The sequence below is a fragment of the Aethalodelphis obliquidens genome, unplaced genomic scaffold (genome assembly GCF_003676395.1).
Source record: "Aethalodelphis obliquidens isolate GAN/ISIS:26980383/991018 unplaced genomic scaffold, ASM367639v1 scaffold22, whole genome shotgun sequence".
Lineage (NCBI taxonomy): Eukaryota > Metazoa > Chordata > Mammalia > Artiodactyla > Delphinidae > Aethalodelphis > Aethalodelphis obliquidens.
Genome location: NW_020837966.1, coordinates 2130436 through 2146101, shown reverse-complemented (window position 1 = coordinate 2146101; position 15666 = coordinate 2130436). Strand labels below are relative to the sequence as shown.

At 36.5% G+C, this 15666-nt stretch overlaps 1 protein-coding gene across 4 annotated transcripts in view; it reads left to right on the top strand.

Moving 5' to 3' along the window:
- The window catches only part of SFMBT1 (Scm like with four mbt domains 1), a 165160-nt gene that overhangs the window by 73576 nt on the left and 75918 nt on the right, over positions 1–15666 (top strand). For all 4 annotated transcript variants that reach the window (XM_027121075.1, XM_027121074.1, XM_027121073.1 and 1 more), the window contains exon 3: positions 6353–6447. In XM_027121075.1, coding sequence (XP_026976876.1) covers positions 6353–6447 — 95 coding nt within the window. The remainder of the gene's footprint in view (positions 1–6352; positions 6448–15666) is intronic.

Sequence of the window (15666 nt, the reverse complement as noted above, 5' to 3'; positions counted from 1 at the left end):
CATTTTGTTAATTTGAGTGAAGTGTAAAAATTTTACCTATTTTTATGTCTCTTTTCCTACTCTTATTTATAATAAAACTTGTCTTAAATATTCTTCTACATGTTTTGAGAACCACATCAGATATTGTTAAAAGTTTTGCTTCAACTGTCAAATATAATTTAGAAAATTCAAGAGGAGAAGGAAAATGTAGTATGTTTTCCAGTATTTTTTACTCTTTTCATTGTTCTTTATTCCTTCCTGATTTTCCAAGATTCCTTCTCTGTCATTTCATTTCTGTTTATAGAACTTCCTTTAGCCATTTTATTAGGGTAGGTCTCTTGGTGATAGAATTCATTAGTTTCCCTTCATCTGAGAATATCTTAATTTTGCCACTTATTATTAAAGGATATTTTTGCTAAATATAGAATTCTGAGTTGAAAGTTCTTTTCTTCATCTCCTGAAAAATATTGTGCCTTCTGGCCTCCCTTTCTGATGAAAATTTGCTGTCATTGGAATTCTGTCTCCCGCCACTCTCCTTAAAAGAGGTATTGTTTCTCTTGCTGCTTTGAGGATTTTTTGTCTCTAGTTTTCAGCAGTTTGACTCTGTGTATCTGTGCACAGATTTCCTTGGGTTTATCTTGTTGGGAGTTTTCTCACCTTCTTAAAAGTATAGGCTTATGTCTTTTGACAAATTTGGAACCTTTTCAGCCATTATTTCTTCTAGGACTTCTTCTGCTCTGTTCTCTTTGTCTTCTTTTGGGACTCTGAAGACACTTTTGTTAGGTCTGTTGCTATTGTGGCATAGCTCTGTGAGGCGCTTTTCATTTTTTTTTCTCTCCATTGTTGAAATTGGGTGTTTTCTATTGCTGTTTAATTTTGGTGTTTCTTTCCCTGTCCTCCTCATTCTGCTGTAGAGCTTATCTGTAGAGGAGTTTGTTTTGTTTTGTTTTTTGGTTATTGTATTTTCAGTTCTAAAATTTGTTTTGAGCTGGGGAGGAATGAAAGATGGGAATAGCTCCAACTTAAAGAGCCACAATCCCACTATTCTAACAGAGGTTCTGTAACTTGTCTTGATAGATGCTTTTCAGTTTGTTCTGTGCCTTCAGTTAATTTCAGAACTTTGAAATGGTCAATTTTCATTGTTTAGCCAGTATTTTTGCTGCTTTTCTGGAAGAGTGGGTTCACTGAGGTACTCACTCCGCTATTTAGGAAGTTGATTTGTTTTCTTTCAAGTGTTATTATTAACTCATATCGTATATACATTACATATATATTTTATATATGAATTTGAATCTATTGCTGTCATCATTCATTTGATGATCAAATTGCCTCATTCTAGACCAATGAGAGTTCTTTCAGATTGGTTCCTGTGTTCTTTGGATGTGATGTCATATATCTTTGATAGTTCTAGTCCTTACTTTCTGGTATAATAAGATTCCAAGGTACCTCTTGCACATTTCCTGCCCCAAGCTTGCAATTTGCCATTTCTCTGAGGAGCTCTCTTTTTTTAAGTGGATATGATATTTACAGTCTACAATCCAGGTGCTGGGGTGCTCATTGATAGCAGATTGCCATTTCTTCTAGGTCTTATCCATAGCAATAGCTAGGAAATACACGTCTTTTGAAGAGAAAAGAAAATCAGATGGCTTCATCTGATATTTACAATTTTAATTTAAAATTACAGGGTTTTTATTTCTTTGATTTTATATTCATGTCTCTTTTCTTTTAGAAATGTGTTGTTTTGTAATGTCTTTAGTATCATCACTTATTTGTTTTTATCCTATAATATTCATATAATTTTTTCACAATAACAATACCAACCTTCCAAATATCAGTAGGATAATAGTGTACAGTTTAAGATTTCTTTATGTTTTTGCCTTTAGATATATTCCACTTGGGTTTGTAGTCAAAATTTTGTATTTTATTAATGACTTAAAGGGATCCTGTTTTCTTTGCAGTTTTGACACCAACAGTTAGGCATATTTAAGTTCATTTTCAGTTTTTAGAATTTTTAATTTAAATGTTTCTGAATTGTGTAAAGTATATACATAGTTACAAAGTCAAAATTATATAACAACATTCCCACTTTCAGCCTGATAGTATTCATCCTTTTTGTTCTTCTCCATATATACAACAAGTTTTATTACTTTTTATTCTATTTTTCATGTTTTAAAATGTAAAAAGATATGTGTGAGCATTTACATATATATTCATCTCTCTCTCACCTTATACAAAAACTAGAGCTACAATAAAAACTGCTGTGTGTTTTGCTGTTTCACTTAGTGTATACTGAAGATTATTCCACATCAGTATATGGAAATCATTCTCATTCTTTTTTACAGATGTATAGTACTGGATGTATATACCGTATTTTATTCACCCTGTTCCTTATTGATGGACATTTGGGTTGTTTCCAGTCTTGGTATTACATATAGTACCGCAATCAGTAGCTTTGTACATATGTCTTTTTGTATTTTTGCCAGCATATCTTTGGGATAGATTCCTAGAAGTGGGATTGCTGGATCAAAAGGTAAATACATATGTAATTTTGCTAGATATTGCCAAGTTCTTTCACCGGGGTTGTGTCGTTATGCTTTACCTGCTTAATTACCTGCCTCACCATGGAGTGTGTTGTCAGACTTTGGAATTTTTTCCATCTGATATCTCAGTGTAGTTTCCATTTGCATTTTTTTAAAATGAATAAATTTGCAAACGTTTCCATATGTTTAAGGACTATTTGCATTTTTAAAAAATAAATTCTCGGGACTTCCCTGGTGGCGCAGTGGTTAAGAACCCGCCTGCCAATGCAGGGGACACGGGTTCAGGCCCTGGTCCGGGAAGATCCCATATGCCACGGAGCAACTAAGCCCATGTGCCACAACTACTGCACCTGCGCTCTAGAGCCCACGCCACAGCTACTGAGCCTGCGTGCCGCAACTACTGAAGCCTGCACACCTAGAGCCCGTGCTCTGCAACAAGAGAAGCCACCACAATGAGAAGCCCATGCACCGCAACGAAGAGTAGCCCCTGCTTGCTGAAACTAGAGAAAGCCCATGCACAGCAACGAAGACCCGACGCAGCCAAAAATAAATAAAATAAATTTATTAAAATTAAAATAAATAAATTCTCTTTTCATGTGTTTTGCTGACTTTTCTATCAGATCATTTGTCTAGTTTCTTCTCAGTTTTTAGGTAGTTTTTGATGAATGAGAGATTTTAGTCCTTTCATTCACTGCTTTTATTGTTGTTATTGTTTATTTTTAAATCAGCGTGCTATTTGAGGGACTAGGGTTCTTGCCAAGGACCATGAATATGAATGTCCAGCCTTGTTGTGTTTTAGTGATGGAAGTTGAATTTCTACTGGCTCATACTTCCAGGATGCTCCCAATAAAGTCTTTGTTGGTTTGTTGTATTTCTAGGGAAAATTTTCAAATACATAGAAATGAAAACAATATAGGAAACACCCACATACCTACAATGCAGAATTTAAAAATTAATAAATAATAAATTAACATTGTCCAATATTTGTTTTCATTTTCAAAATTGCGGTAAAGTATCCATAACATAAAATTGACCATTTCAGCCATTTTTAAGTGTACTGTTCAGTGGCATTACATTACATACATTCACATCATTGTGCAGCTATTACCACCGTCCATCTCCAAAACTTTTTCATCTTCCCGTACTGAAACTCTGTACCCATTAAACACTAACTCCCCATTCCCCTCTCCCCCCAGTCCTTGGAAACTACCATTCTTCTTTCTGTCTCTATGAATTTGACCACTCTAACTACCTCAAGTAAGTGGAATCATAGAATATTTGATCTTTTGTGGCTGGCTTGTTTCATTTAGTGTAATGTTCTCATGGTTCATCCACATTGTAGCCTGTAGCCTGTGTCAGAATTTCCTTCCTTTTTTTTCAGAGATGTGGTGCTTTATATATATATATATATATAAATTTATTTATTTATTTTTGGCTGCATTGGGTCTTCATTGCTGCATGAGGGCTTTCTTTAGTTGTGGCGAGCAAGGGCTACTCTTCGCTGTGGTGCACGTGCTTCTCATTGCGGTGGCTTCTCTTGTTGCAGAGCACGGGCTCTAGGCATGCAGGCTTCAGTAGTTGTGGCACGTGGGCTCAGTTGTAGTGGCTCATGGGCTCTAGAGCTCAGCCTCAGTAGTTGTGGCGTACGGGCTTAGTTGCTCTGCGGCATGTGGGATCTTCCCAGACCAGGGCTCGAACCCATGTCCCCTGCATTGGCAGGCGGATTCTTAACCACTGTGCCACCAGGGAAGCCCCTCCTTCCTTATTATGACTAAATAATATTTCATTGCATGCATATAGCACATTTTGTTTATCCATTCATCTGTTGATGGACACTTGAGTCAGTTACTTCCGCCTTTTGGCTATTGTGAATATTGCTGCTATAAACATTCATGTATAGATATCTGTTTGAGTCCCTGCTATCAGTTCTTTTGGGTATATACCCAGAAGTGGAATTGCTGGATCATATGGTAATTATATTTTTAATTTTTTGAGACACCACCAAAAATTTTTCCACTGTGGCTGTACCATTTTATATTCCGAGACCAGCAGTGCACAAAGATTCCAGTTTCTCACAGCCTTGCCTACACTTATTTTCTGCTTTTTTGATAATAGCCATCCTAATGACTGTGAGGTGGTATCTCACTGTGGTTTTGATATGCATTTCCCTAATGATGTTGAACATGTTTTCATTTCTTAAATAAAACATAATACAGTTTAAGGCTCTTTTACTTTCCTTCTAATCTTCTTTGCTTCCCTCCCTCCCCAAAGGTAGCACTGTTAATGTATATTCTTCCCATCCTTTTTTTATACTGTTATTGATTTGTATTTATAAACATTATATTGCAGTTTTGTTTTGAAGCCTAAATTGTATCTTGTGCTTTTCATTCTGCACCTGCTGTTTTTACTTGATGTGATTTTTTTGAGATTTATATATGTCAATATAGTTCATTTATTTCAGCTGCTATATGTAGTAGTACTCCGTTGTAGGATTGCCATAATTTATCTATTCTTCTACTGATTGCTTCTGTCTGTTGCTGTTAGAAACAGTGCTGTGGTGAGCATCCTTGTATTTGCCTCCTTGTGTTTGTGTAAAGCACAGGCTCCCCAAGGGTATACTCATTCAGCAGCTGTTTATCACAGACTTCCTAGTGACAGGCATTGTTTTGGGCGGTGGGGATAGTCAGTGAACAAAACCCTGCTCTTAGGGAGCTTATGTGAATTGGGATTATTGGATTCCAATGGAGTGTTTGAATCTTTGCTCACTCATCAAAAATGTATTGAGTCTCTGCTGTGACAGAGATGTAGGAGTGACCAAAACAAAGTTCCTGTCTTCACAGAGTTTATTGTCTAATGGGGAAGATAAAAAGACATGGTATGCTTGTAGATAGGAATGAATGCCGTGAAGATAATGAAAGCAGAGGCTGGAGGTTTCTACTTTAGATGCACACTGATGGAAGGCCTTTCTGGTGGAAGGCTTTTCTGGAGAGGTGTTGAGTAGAGGCTTGAATGACGTAAAGCTGTCAATGACAGGGGAATGAGTCTAAGCGGAGGAAATAACAAACGCAGAGACTTTGAGGGAAGAGCATGGTTAGAGAGGAGTGGCAAGAAACTCAGTGTCCCTCGAGTGCAGTGAGCAAACAAGAGGCTGGTTGGGGATGCAGAGTCAGGGTCGGGAACTAGGGGTCAGATCACATAGGGCCTTTGCAGTCTCCCAAATTTTAGATTTTATTGTGTGATTAAAAGGTGAAAGATATTGTAGTTAGACCTTGCACTTAGAGAGATAGCAGTAGAAATGGTGGAAGGTGATTAGATTTGGGATATTTTTAAAGGTAGTACCCAGAATTTTCTGATGGATTGGATGTGAGATGTGAAAGAAAGGGAAGAAAATAAGGATAACTCCACAGCTTTTGGATTGAGTCAAAATATCAACCATTGGTAACTTTTACTCAGTTGGAGAGTACTAAGGAAGAACAGATTGAAAATTTAAGTTTGAAATGCCTATTAAGGATCTCAGATATTTGGCATTAGATACTAAATTACAGTACAAAGGGTTTATAGTAGTTACACTCTCACCAGCTTTATGTGATCTATTTAGGTGAATCCCAGATAGATCCCAGCAGGAGACAGCATGTCACACTCTATGGTGTTGAGATTCATTGACAATCAGTGCACTAAGGGAACCTGCTATTTAAAAAGAATACTTAGTTATTTTGTGTGAAAAGTCAATTAACTTGTGAAGTAAATTGTAAGGTTTACTAAGTTTATGTTTTTATACCTTAAGTTTTTTTTTAATTGAGTCTTACCTGTTTTTGTGTTGTTTTTAATTCCAGATGCTGGATCTGGAGTGGAAGAAGTGGAATTAAGCTGGGAAGACTATCTAGAAGAGACAGGATCCACAGCAGTTCCCTACGGGTCTTTTAAACATGTGAGCGGTGACTATATTGCTTGACTTACTATATTTCTTTTCTTTGACTCACTGCACCATCAGTAGAGAGTTTAGAGTTATTTTAAGGTAGAATACTTGAGAGAATTTGAGTGCTTTTTCTTTTTCCCCCCTGTTGCCACTTTTATTAAGAAAACTTGACATATTCTAAAACCCTTTTGGTTTTGTGCATTTTTTGCCACTCGATGCCAACCTGTCTTTTTTGACCAGTCATGAATATTCCTTTATTTTTGTCAAAAAAAACCCCAAAAACCTCTTCAGTTGAAGAAAATGATTTATAGTCTGGTACAGGCAGACCTTGGAGCTGTTGCGGGTTCAGTTCCAGACCACCACAGTAAGGCAAGTGTTGCAATAAAGTGCAAGTCACACGAATTTTTTGGTTTCCCAGTACATATAAAAGTATGTTTAAACTATACTATAGTCTGTTAAGTGTGCAATAGCGTTATGTCTAAAAAAAAGTACATACCTTAATTTTAAAATACATTATTGCTTAAGAGTGCTAGTCATCATCTGAGCCTTTAGTGAGTAGTCTTTGTGCTGGTGGAGGGTGTTACCTAAATGTTGATGCTGCTGACTGGTCAGGGTGGTGGTGGCTGAAGGGTTGGGGTGGCCGTGGCAGTTTCTTGAAAAAAGACAACAGTGAAGTTTGCCCCATGGATTGACTCTTCCTTTTACGAATGATTCCTCTGTAGGTGCAATGCTATTTGATAGCATTTTACCCATAGTAGAAGTTCTTTCAAAATTGGAGTCAATTCTCAAGCCCTGCCACTGCTTTATCAACTAAGTTTATGTAATATTCTAAATCCTTTGTTGTCATTTCAACAATCTTCACAGCATCTTCACCAGGAGTAGATTCCATCTCAAGAAAGCTCATCCATGAGAAGAAACTCCTGGGACTTCCCTGGTGGTCCAGTGGTTAGGATTCCACAGTGCCAATGCAGGGGGAATGGGTTCGATCCCTGGTCGGGGAACTAAGATCCCACATGCTATACGACGTGGCCAAAAGATTAAAAAAAAAAAAGAGGAAGAAGAAGAAGAAACTCCTCGTTTGTTCAGGTTTTATCATGAGATTGCACCAATTCAGTCACATTTTCAGGCATCACTTCTAGTTTTCTTGCTGTTCCACCCCATTGGCAGTTACTTTCTCCACTGAAGTCCTGAACCCCTCAAAGTCATCCGTGAGGGTTGGAATCAGCTTCTTCCAAACACCTGTTAATGTTCATTTTGACCTCTTCCCATGGTTCACAAATGTAATTAAAGGCATCTAGAATGATGAATCCTTTCCAGGAGGCTTTCAATTGTTAGATTCATCAGAGGAATCACTATAGCAGCTACGGCTTCATGAAATGTATTTTTTAAGTAGTCAGACTTGAAAGTTGAAATGACTTCTTGATCCATAGGCTGCAGAATGGATGTTGTGTTTGCAGGCGTGAAAACGTTATTAATCTTGTACATTTCCATCAGAACTCTTGGGTAACCAGATGCATTGTCAGTGAGCAGTACTATTTTGAAAGGAATCTTTTTCTGAGCAGTAGGTCTCAACAGTGGGCTTAAAATATGCAGTAAACCATGTTGAAAACAGATGTGCGGTCATCCAGGCTTTGTTTTCCCATTTATAGAGCACAGGCAGGTTAGATTTAGTATAATTCTTAAAGGCCCTAGGAGTTTTTCATGGTAAATGAGCGCTGGCTTCAGCTTAAGCTCACCATCTGCATTAGCCCCTAACAAGAGAGTCAGCTTGTCCTTTGAAGCTTTGAAGCCAGGCTTTGACTTCTCTGGCTATGGAAGTCCTAGATGGCATTTTCTTCCATCTTCTTCCAAGATAAGGCTGTTTCATCTACACTGAAAATCTGTTATTTAGGGTAGCTACCTCCATCCATTATCTTAGCTAGATCTTCTGGATAACTTGCTGCAGCTTCTACATCAGCACTCGCTGCTCCACCTTGCACTTTTATGTTATAGAAATGTCCTTTTTCCTTCAACCTCATGAACCAGCCTCTGCTAGCTTCACACTTTTCTTCTGCAGCTTCCTCTCTGAGCCTTAATAAAATTGAAGAGAGTTAGGGCTTTGCTCTGGATTAGGACTTGGCCTAACCATAAACCTGAATCAGTATATGGTGAAGGGCTGCCAAATATAGTAAAAATCAAGCATGGGTATAGGAAGATGTTGAGAAGGGATGGCTATGACTAGCAGATCATGGGCAAAACTGGTAGAACTCAGAACTCTAGAGCAATGGTAATGTATGTCCAAGCCACCAGCAAGAGTTTTACATAACCAAGTTTGGCATGAAGGAAGGAGGGAAGACAGGGCTGAAGAAGGAATTAGAGATAAACCACATTTGCAAAGAGGAAGAGTGTAAGATAGTGAAAAAGCCTTCCTCATGGTGCATGTCTGTTGGAGAGAAGAACCCCCACTGTGGGAAAGGTACTAAGCTTTACCTGGGTCTTCAAGAGCAAAAGCATCAAACTGATTGGGGAAGGGATGTAGGTAGGAGAGGGGTAGGAATACATGCTGGAGCATCAGAAGTCCCCTACAGTTGGGGGAAGGTTAGGATCACTGAGAAGTTTCCACCCCCAAGACCAAGGGACACAGAATCTCACAAGACTGAGGCTGAATCTCAGAGAATGCTTGTCCCCCACTACCAAGTTAGAAAATTGTGGGTAGTAGAGGTCTCTTTGTGGGGGAGAGGCAAGAGTGTGGAGAGAGAGAGACAGTCACAAAGAGAAGTGTAGTTACAACAGGTGTAGTCACAAAGAGAAGATCTAAATGTGAGGGTGGAGCAGCTAATGTTGAGGGAAAAAACCGTATAGCAAATGAGCCTACAGCATAAACACCAGACAGTGCTAGTGGAATCTGAAGCCTATGGTACACTGTGAATAACTGTTAGCAACAATAAAACCCAAACCCAGCTCTACTCCTAACTAGATTGACTTAACCTTCTCTCTTGAACTTAAGACCTAAGAAGAAACATGCTCATTTCCGGGAGTAAATACTATGTGTCTCAGTCTTGACTGTTCTACCCAGGATGTCTAGCTTTCAACGAAAAATCATGAGAGACACACAGAAGGAAGAGAAAAACAGCAAAGTGTCAAGAGGCAAAGCATTCAATAGAACCAGACTTGTATGACCCAGATGTTTAAACTGTCAGAGAATTTTAAATAACTGTGATTAATACGTTAGAGGCTCTAGCAGAATAGGTGGACAACATGCATGAACAGAAGAGGAATTTCAGCAGAGATGGAAACTATTAGAAAGAATCTAATAGAAATGAAAAACATGGTAACAGATGAGTGCCTTTGACAGGCTCATCAGTTGACTTGACACAGATGAGGAAGAAATCAGTATACTTGAAGGTAAGTCAGTAGAAATTGCCCAGACTGAAATATAAAGAGAAAAAAGTGGGGAAAAAACAGACTAGAACACCCAACAGCTGTGGACAGTATTAAAAAAAAGAGTGTAATTTGTGTGTAATTGGAATCTCAGAAGGAGAAAAGAGCAGAGGTGAGGAAGAGATGTTTGAAGGGATAACGGCAGACAATTTTCCAAAGGAAAACAAAGATACTACACCACAGATCAGAGAAGCTCACGCAATGCAAAACAGGATAATTAATAACAATAAAATGCATCCAGACACATCATATTCAGACTGCTGAAATCCAAAGGGAAAGAGAAAATCTGGAAGGCAGCCAGAGGAAAAAAAGACACATTACGTATAGAGGAACAAATATAAGAATTATAGTGAAATTTTTGGGGGAAACTATCCAAACCAGAGCACAGTGGAGTAAGATCTTTAAAGCGTTGAAAGAAATGAACCTATCAACCCAGAATTCTTCCCTCAGCAGAAATTTTTTCGAGAAGTGGAGGAGAAATATAGACCTTTTCAGGAAAACAAAAATTAAGAGGTTTCATTATCTACAAAAAAGTATTAGGAAGTTCTTAAGGCAGAAGGAATTTGAAATAAGACAGAAATTTAGATCTACAGAAAGAAATAACAATAGAAATGGCATGGATGTAGCTAGATATGAAGTTCATTGTTTTCCTTATTTTTAGTGTCTCTAAAAGATACCAGTTTGAAACAAACAAAAAAATGGTAGCAGTATATTGTGTGTTTATAGCATATGTAACTATAGTAGCACAAAGGGTGAGAGGGAGGATTTGGGAGTATATGGTTGTAAGATCTTTGTGCAGCACATGAAGTGGTATGGTATTATTTGTAAGTAGACTGCAATTAATTAAAAGATGCATATTGAAAATACTTCAGTGTTAAAGGTTTTTAAAAAATTAACTTCTTCCTCAGTGTTGTACAACCACTAACATTCTCCATTTCCAGAACTTTTTCATCATCTCCAACAGAAACCCTGTATTCAGGGTTTCTGCCCTGGGTGGCTCCTCCCACTCTCCTCCCCCAGCCCTTAGTAACGTCTATTATACTTTCTGTCTCTCTGAATTTGCCTATTGCACAAAAGGACATATTTGTCCTTTTATGTTGGCTTATTTCACTTAGCACATCATTATACTTTTAGAAACTTTTTTAGTGGTTGCCCTTGTTTTTGCAATATACATTTACAGCTAACCCAAGTTCTCTTTCAAGTAACACTATACCATTTCATGGATAGTGCCAGTAGCTAATATCAGAGTATTCCCAATTACTCCCTCCCAGGCCTTATAACACTGTTATCATTCGTTTCACTTACGCATAAGCTATAATCACCAAATAATTTGTTGCTGTTATTAGTTTGAACAGTTATCTGTTAGATATATTAAGAATAAGAAAAATTAGATTTTATCTACGTTGATTCTTTTATATGTTTATTATATATTTATTCATTTATTCTATTGCTCTTCCTTTATGTAGATCTAGTTTCTGACATATATCATTTTCCTTCTCTCTGAGGAATGAATGAATGAAGTTTCCCAGCCACGCTGTGTGGCTTGCGGGATCTTAGTTCCCTGACCAGGGATTGAACCTGGGCCCTCGGCAGTGAAAGCGTGGAGTCCTAACCACTGGACTGCCAGGGAATTCTCTGAAGAATTTATTTTAATATTTCTTGCAAGAAATACTACTGGCAACAAAGTTCCTCAATTTTTGTTTGAGAAAAGTCTTTTATTTTGCTGAGTGCAGAATTCTAAGTTGGTGTCTTTTTTCTTTACGTAATTTAAATATTTCATTCCACTATTTTCTTACTTGAGTGTTTTCTTAAGAGGAGTCTGATGTAATTTTTATCCTTGCTTCTCTATAGGTAAGGTATTTTTTTCTCCTCTGTCGTCTTTCAAGAGTTTTTTCTTTGTCTTTGTTTTTCTGCAGTTTGAGTATCTTATGCCTAGGTATAGATTTTTTTGTGTTATTTATACTGCTTGGTATTCTCTGGGCTTCTTGGATCTGTGGTTTGGTATCATTAATTTTGGGAAATTCTCAATCATTATTGCTTCAAATATTTCTTCTATTCTTTCTCTCTTTTCCTTCCAATATTTATAGTACACTTATGTCACACTTTTTATAATTGTCCCACAGTTCTTTGGTATTCTTTTCCAACTTTCTCATTCTTTTTTCTCTTTGCTTTTCAGTTTTGAAAGTTTCTATTGACATTTTTTCTAGCACACAGATTCTTTCCCTGGCTGACCCCAGTCTTGTGGTTGAGCCCATCAAGGAATGCTTCATTTTTGTTAGAGTGTTTTTGGTGTCTGTCATTTCATTTTGATTTTTCCTTGGAGTTTCTCTCTTCTTGCATCATCCATCTGTCTACTCTTTTCATTTAGAGCCCTTATCATATTAATCAGTTGTTTTAAATTCCTGGTATGTTACATCTCTGCCATATCTCAGCCTGGTTCTAATGTCTGCTCTGTTTCTTCAAACTGTGTTTTTTGTCTTTTAGTAGCTCTGTAAGTTTTTGTTGAAAGCTGGACATAATATACTGAGGAAAAGGAATAGAAATAAATAGGTCTTTAGTGTTTTATATTTACCTGGATAGAAGTTAGGTTGATTTTACCATTTGTTGTAGCTATAGGTGTCAGAGGCTAAAATTTACTTTGGTGTCATTTATTTTGTCTCCTCTGTTTTACAGGAGCCCTCTTGATGTGGTGGTAAGGTGTGAGGAGAGCAAAAGCATTCTCTAGCCCTGTGAACTGGTCTCAGTGTTTTAGTGAACCTGAGTTGTGCATATCCTTTCCCCTATTTTGGAGGCTAGAGGGGGCTGGAGTTGGGTATTTCCCTTACCTTAGATCAGGAAAACTCTGGTAAAGGTTTTGGTAAAACTAGTTGATTAGGACCTAGTAAAATAGTTTTTCTTGAGGGTTAGTCTTGTTAAGAGCAGAATGCTTTGGATGTATTTCACAATGCTACTTTATTCTTCCCTCTGCCAGAAGTACTAGGAGATTTTTCTCTGATCTTTATTGTGAAAACAATAGGACTGATAGAACTCCTGGGGGGGGGTAAACTCAGAGAAGTCCGTGGGCCGCCCTGAGACTGGGCCCCCGTGGAGTTTTTACTCAATCTTGTCCATACTGAGCCTCTAGCAATTCATTAATTACAGTTTGAGGTTTCCTACCCTGGTTTTAGTCCTGCAGAGGTTTCTGCTCTGTCTAGTATGTTGTAATTCTCTGTATCTGTCTGTCTGTCTCCAATTTTGAGCACAGCAGTTTTGCCCTATGACCTCAGTTCTCTGCTGGATCTAAGAAGAGTTGTTGATTTTTAGTTTGTTGAGGTTTTTTTCTTCTTAGGACAGGAGTTCCAACATCCAAAAATCCTTACATGTCAAATTGAAACCCAGAAGTCCTGTATTATTTTTCTGTTCTGTGTTTTATTTATCACTACTCTAATCTTTATTATTTCCTTCCTTATGCTAGCTTTGGGTTTAATTTGCTCTTCTTTTTCTAGTTTCTTCAGAAGTAAAGTTAGGGTGTTGATTGAGATCTTCCTTCTTTTTTAGTGCAGTCACATACAGCTACACATTTCCTGCTTAATGCTGCTTTTGCTGCCTCATAAATTTTGATGTATTTTTGTTATAATTTGTCTCAAAGTATTTTCTGATTTCCCTTGTAATTTCTTCTTTGATCTATTGGCTATTTAAGAGTGTGTTTCATATCCACGTATTTGTGAATTTTCTAGTTTTCCTTCTGTTATTGAGTTCCAGTTTTATTTCATGGTGATTAGAAAAGATAACTTTGTATGATTTGGTTTTTGGCCTAAAATTATGGTCTGTCCTGGAGAATGTTCCATGTACATTTGAGAGGAATGTGTATTGTTGTTGAGTGGAGTGTTCTCTATATGTCTGTTAGTTCTAGTTGGTTTATACTCTTGTTCAAGTCTTCTGTTTCCTTTCTGTCTGATCATTCTATCCCATATTGATTGTAGGGTACCAATTTGTTTAGAGATCAGCACAACCTTGATACCAAATCTAATAATATTTCAGGAAAGGAAAATTACAGACATGTCACTCATGACGACTAATGCATAAATAGCATAAAAAATAATACCAAACTAAATGTAGCTATATTTAAAAAGGATAGTACATTAATAAGTCGATTTTTTCCAGGAATACAAGATGGCCTAAGTGGCTTATTAACATTTGAAAATCAATGAGCATAATTCACCATAGTAGTAAAGGAGAAAAATCACATTATCATCTCAATATATAAAGAAAATTATTGATAAAATTCCACATCCACTTATGATAAAACTCTTAGCAAACTACAGATGGGAATTTCCTTAATTTGATGAAGTGTATCTATAAAAAAATCTACAGCAAACTTTATTAATGGTAATATGATACATCTTTCTTTTTAATATGGAACAAGACAAAAATCATGCTGGTCAACATGATTTCTGTTTGATATTGTTTCGGAGGATCTAGCCAATATAATGTAAGAAAAACAATTAAAATGTATAAGAATTAGGAAGGAAGGGAAAAAGTCATTGTTTGCAGATGAATAAAATAATTTACAGCTATATTATTAGAATTAAGGAGTAATTTTAGCAAGATTTTTAGATACAAGGTCAATATAAAAAGCCTTTTATTTCTATATACTAGCCACAAACAGAAATGGAAACTGAAAGATGTGATTTACAATAACATAAAAAATATCAAATAGCTAAGAATAAAATGTAAGAAATATTTGCAAAGAAACTTCAAATATTTATATAAGTTAAAATGAAGGAATATACCTGTTCATCTATTGCAAGACTCACTATTGTAAAGATGTCAGTTCTCCCCAAATAGATCTGTAGATTGACTGCAACCCAAGTCAAACAGCAAAAAAAAATTTAAGTAGAAATTGACAAACGGATTCCAACATGTAAAACCTGACCCCTACCTAATACCACACACAGAGATTAACTCAAGGTGGATATTAGTTCTCAATATAAAAGGCTTCTAGAAAATAATATAATAGTATATCTTATGACCTCTACGGATAGGGAAAAGTTTGTTTAAAAATATAGAAAAACCATTAACTTTTTAAAGGAAAAATATTGATGAATCAGAGTATATTAAAATTAATAACTTCTGTTTATCGAACAATACCATCAAGAAAGTGATATTTGTAATACAAGTAATTGACAAACTGTATCCAGAATATTGACTCAATTAAAAATTGGCAAGAAATTTAGGCATTCCCCAGAAGAAGAAATCTAAATGGCTAATAAATAAAAAGGTTCTCAACTCTATTAATAATCAGAAAATGCAAATTAAAATTACAGTGAGATAATATAATACGTGTTTCAAAATGGTTAAAATGAAAAAGGTAGAAAATACAGTAATGTTGGTTAGAATGTTAAGGCAGAAGGATTTCTTGTATACTACTGGCAGAGTACATTGGTATAGCCACTTTGGAAAATATTTGTCTTTTTATTATAGGAATCCATGTAGGTATGCATCAAATGACATACAAAACTATTCATATAATTATGAGAATATTATCAGTAGTCTTCCAAAACTGTGACCTACCCAGAGTGCCTACTATGAGGAGCATTAGAATGGATAAATTATGGCATATTTGTATAATGGAATACTATACAGGAAGGGGAAGACATAAAGTACTGTTACATGCAACAGCACAAATGAATCTCATAAGCAATGTTGGACAAGAGAAGCGCCACACAGAAAAACATTCATACTGCATAATTTTGCTAACATAGTCCTGTAACACAGGCAGTGTTAAACTGTAGTGTTATAATTCAGGATAGTGATTACCTTTCAGGAGTA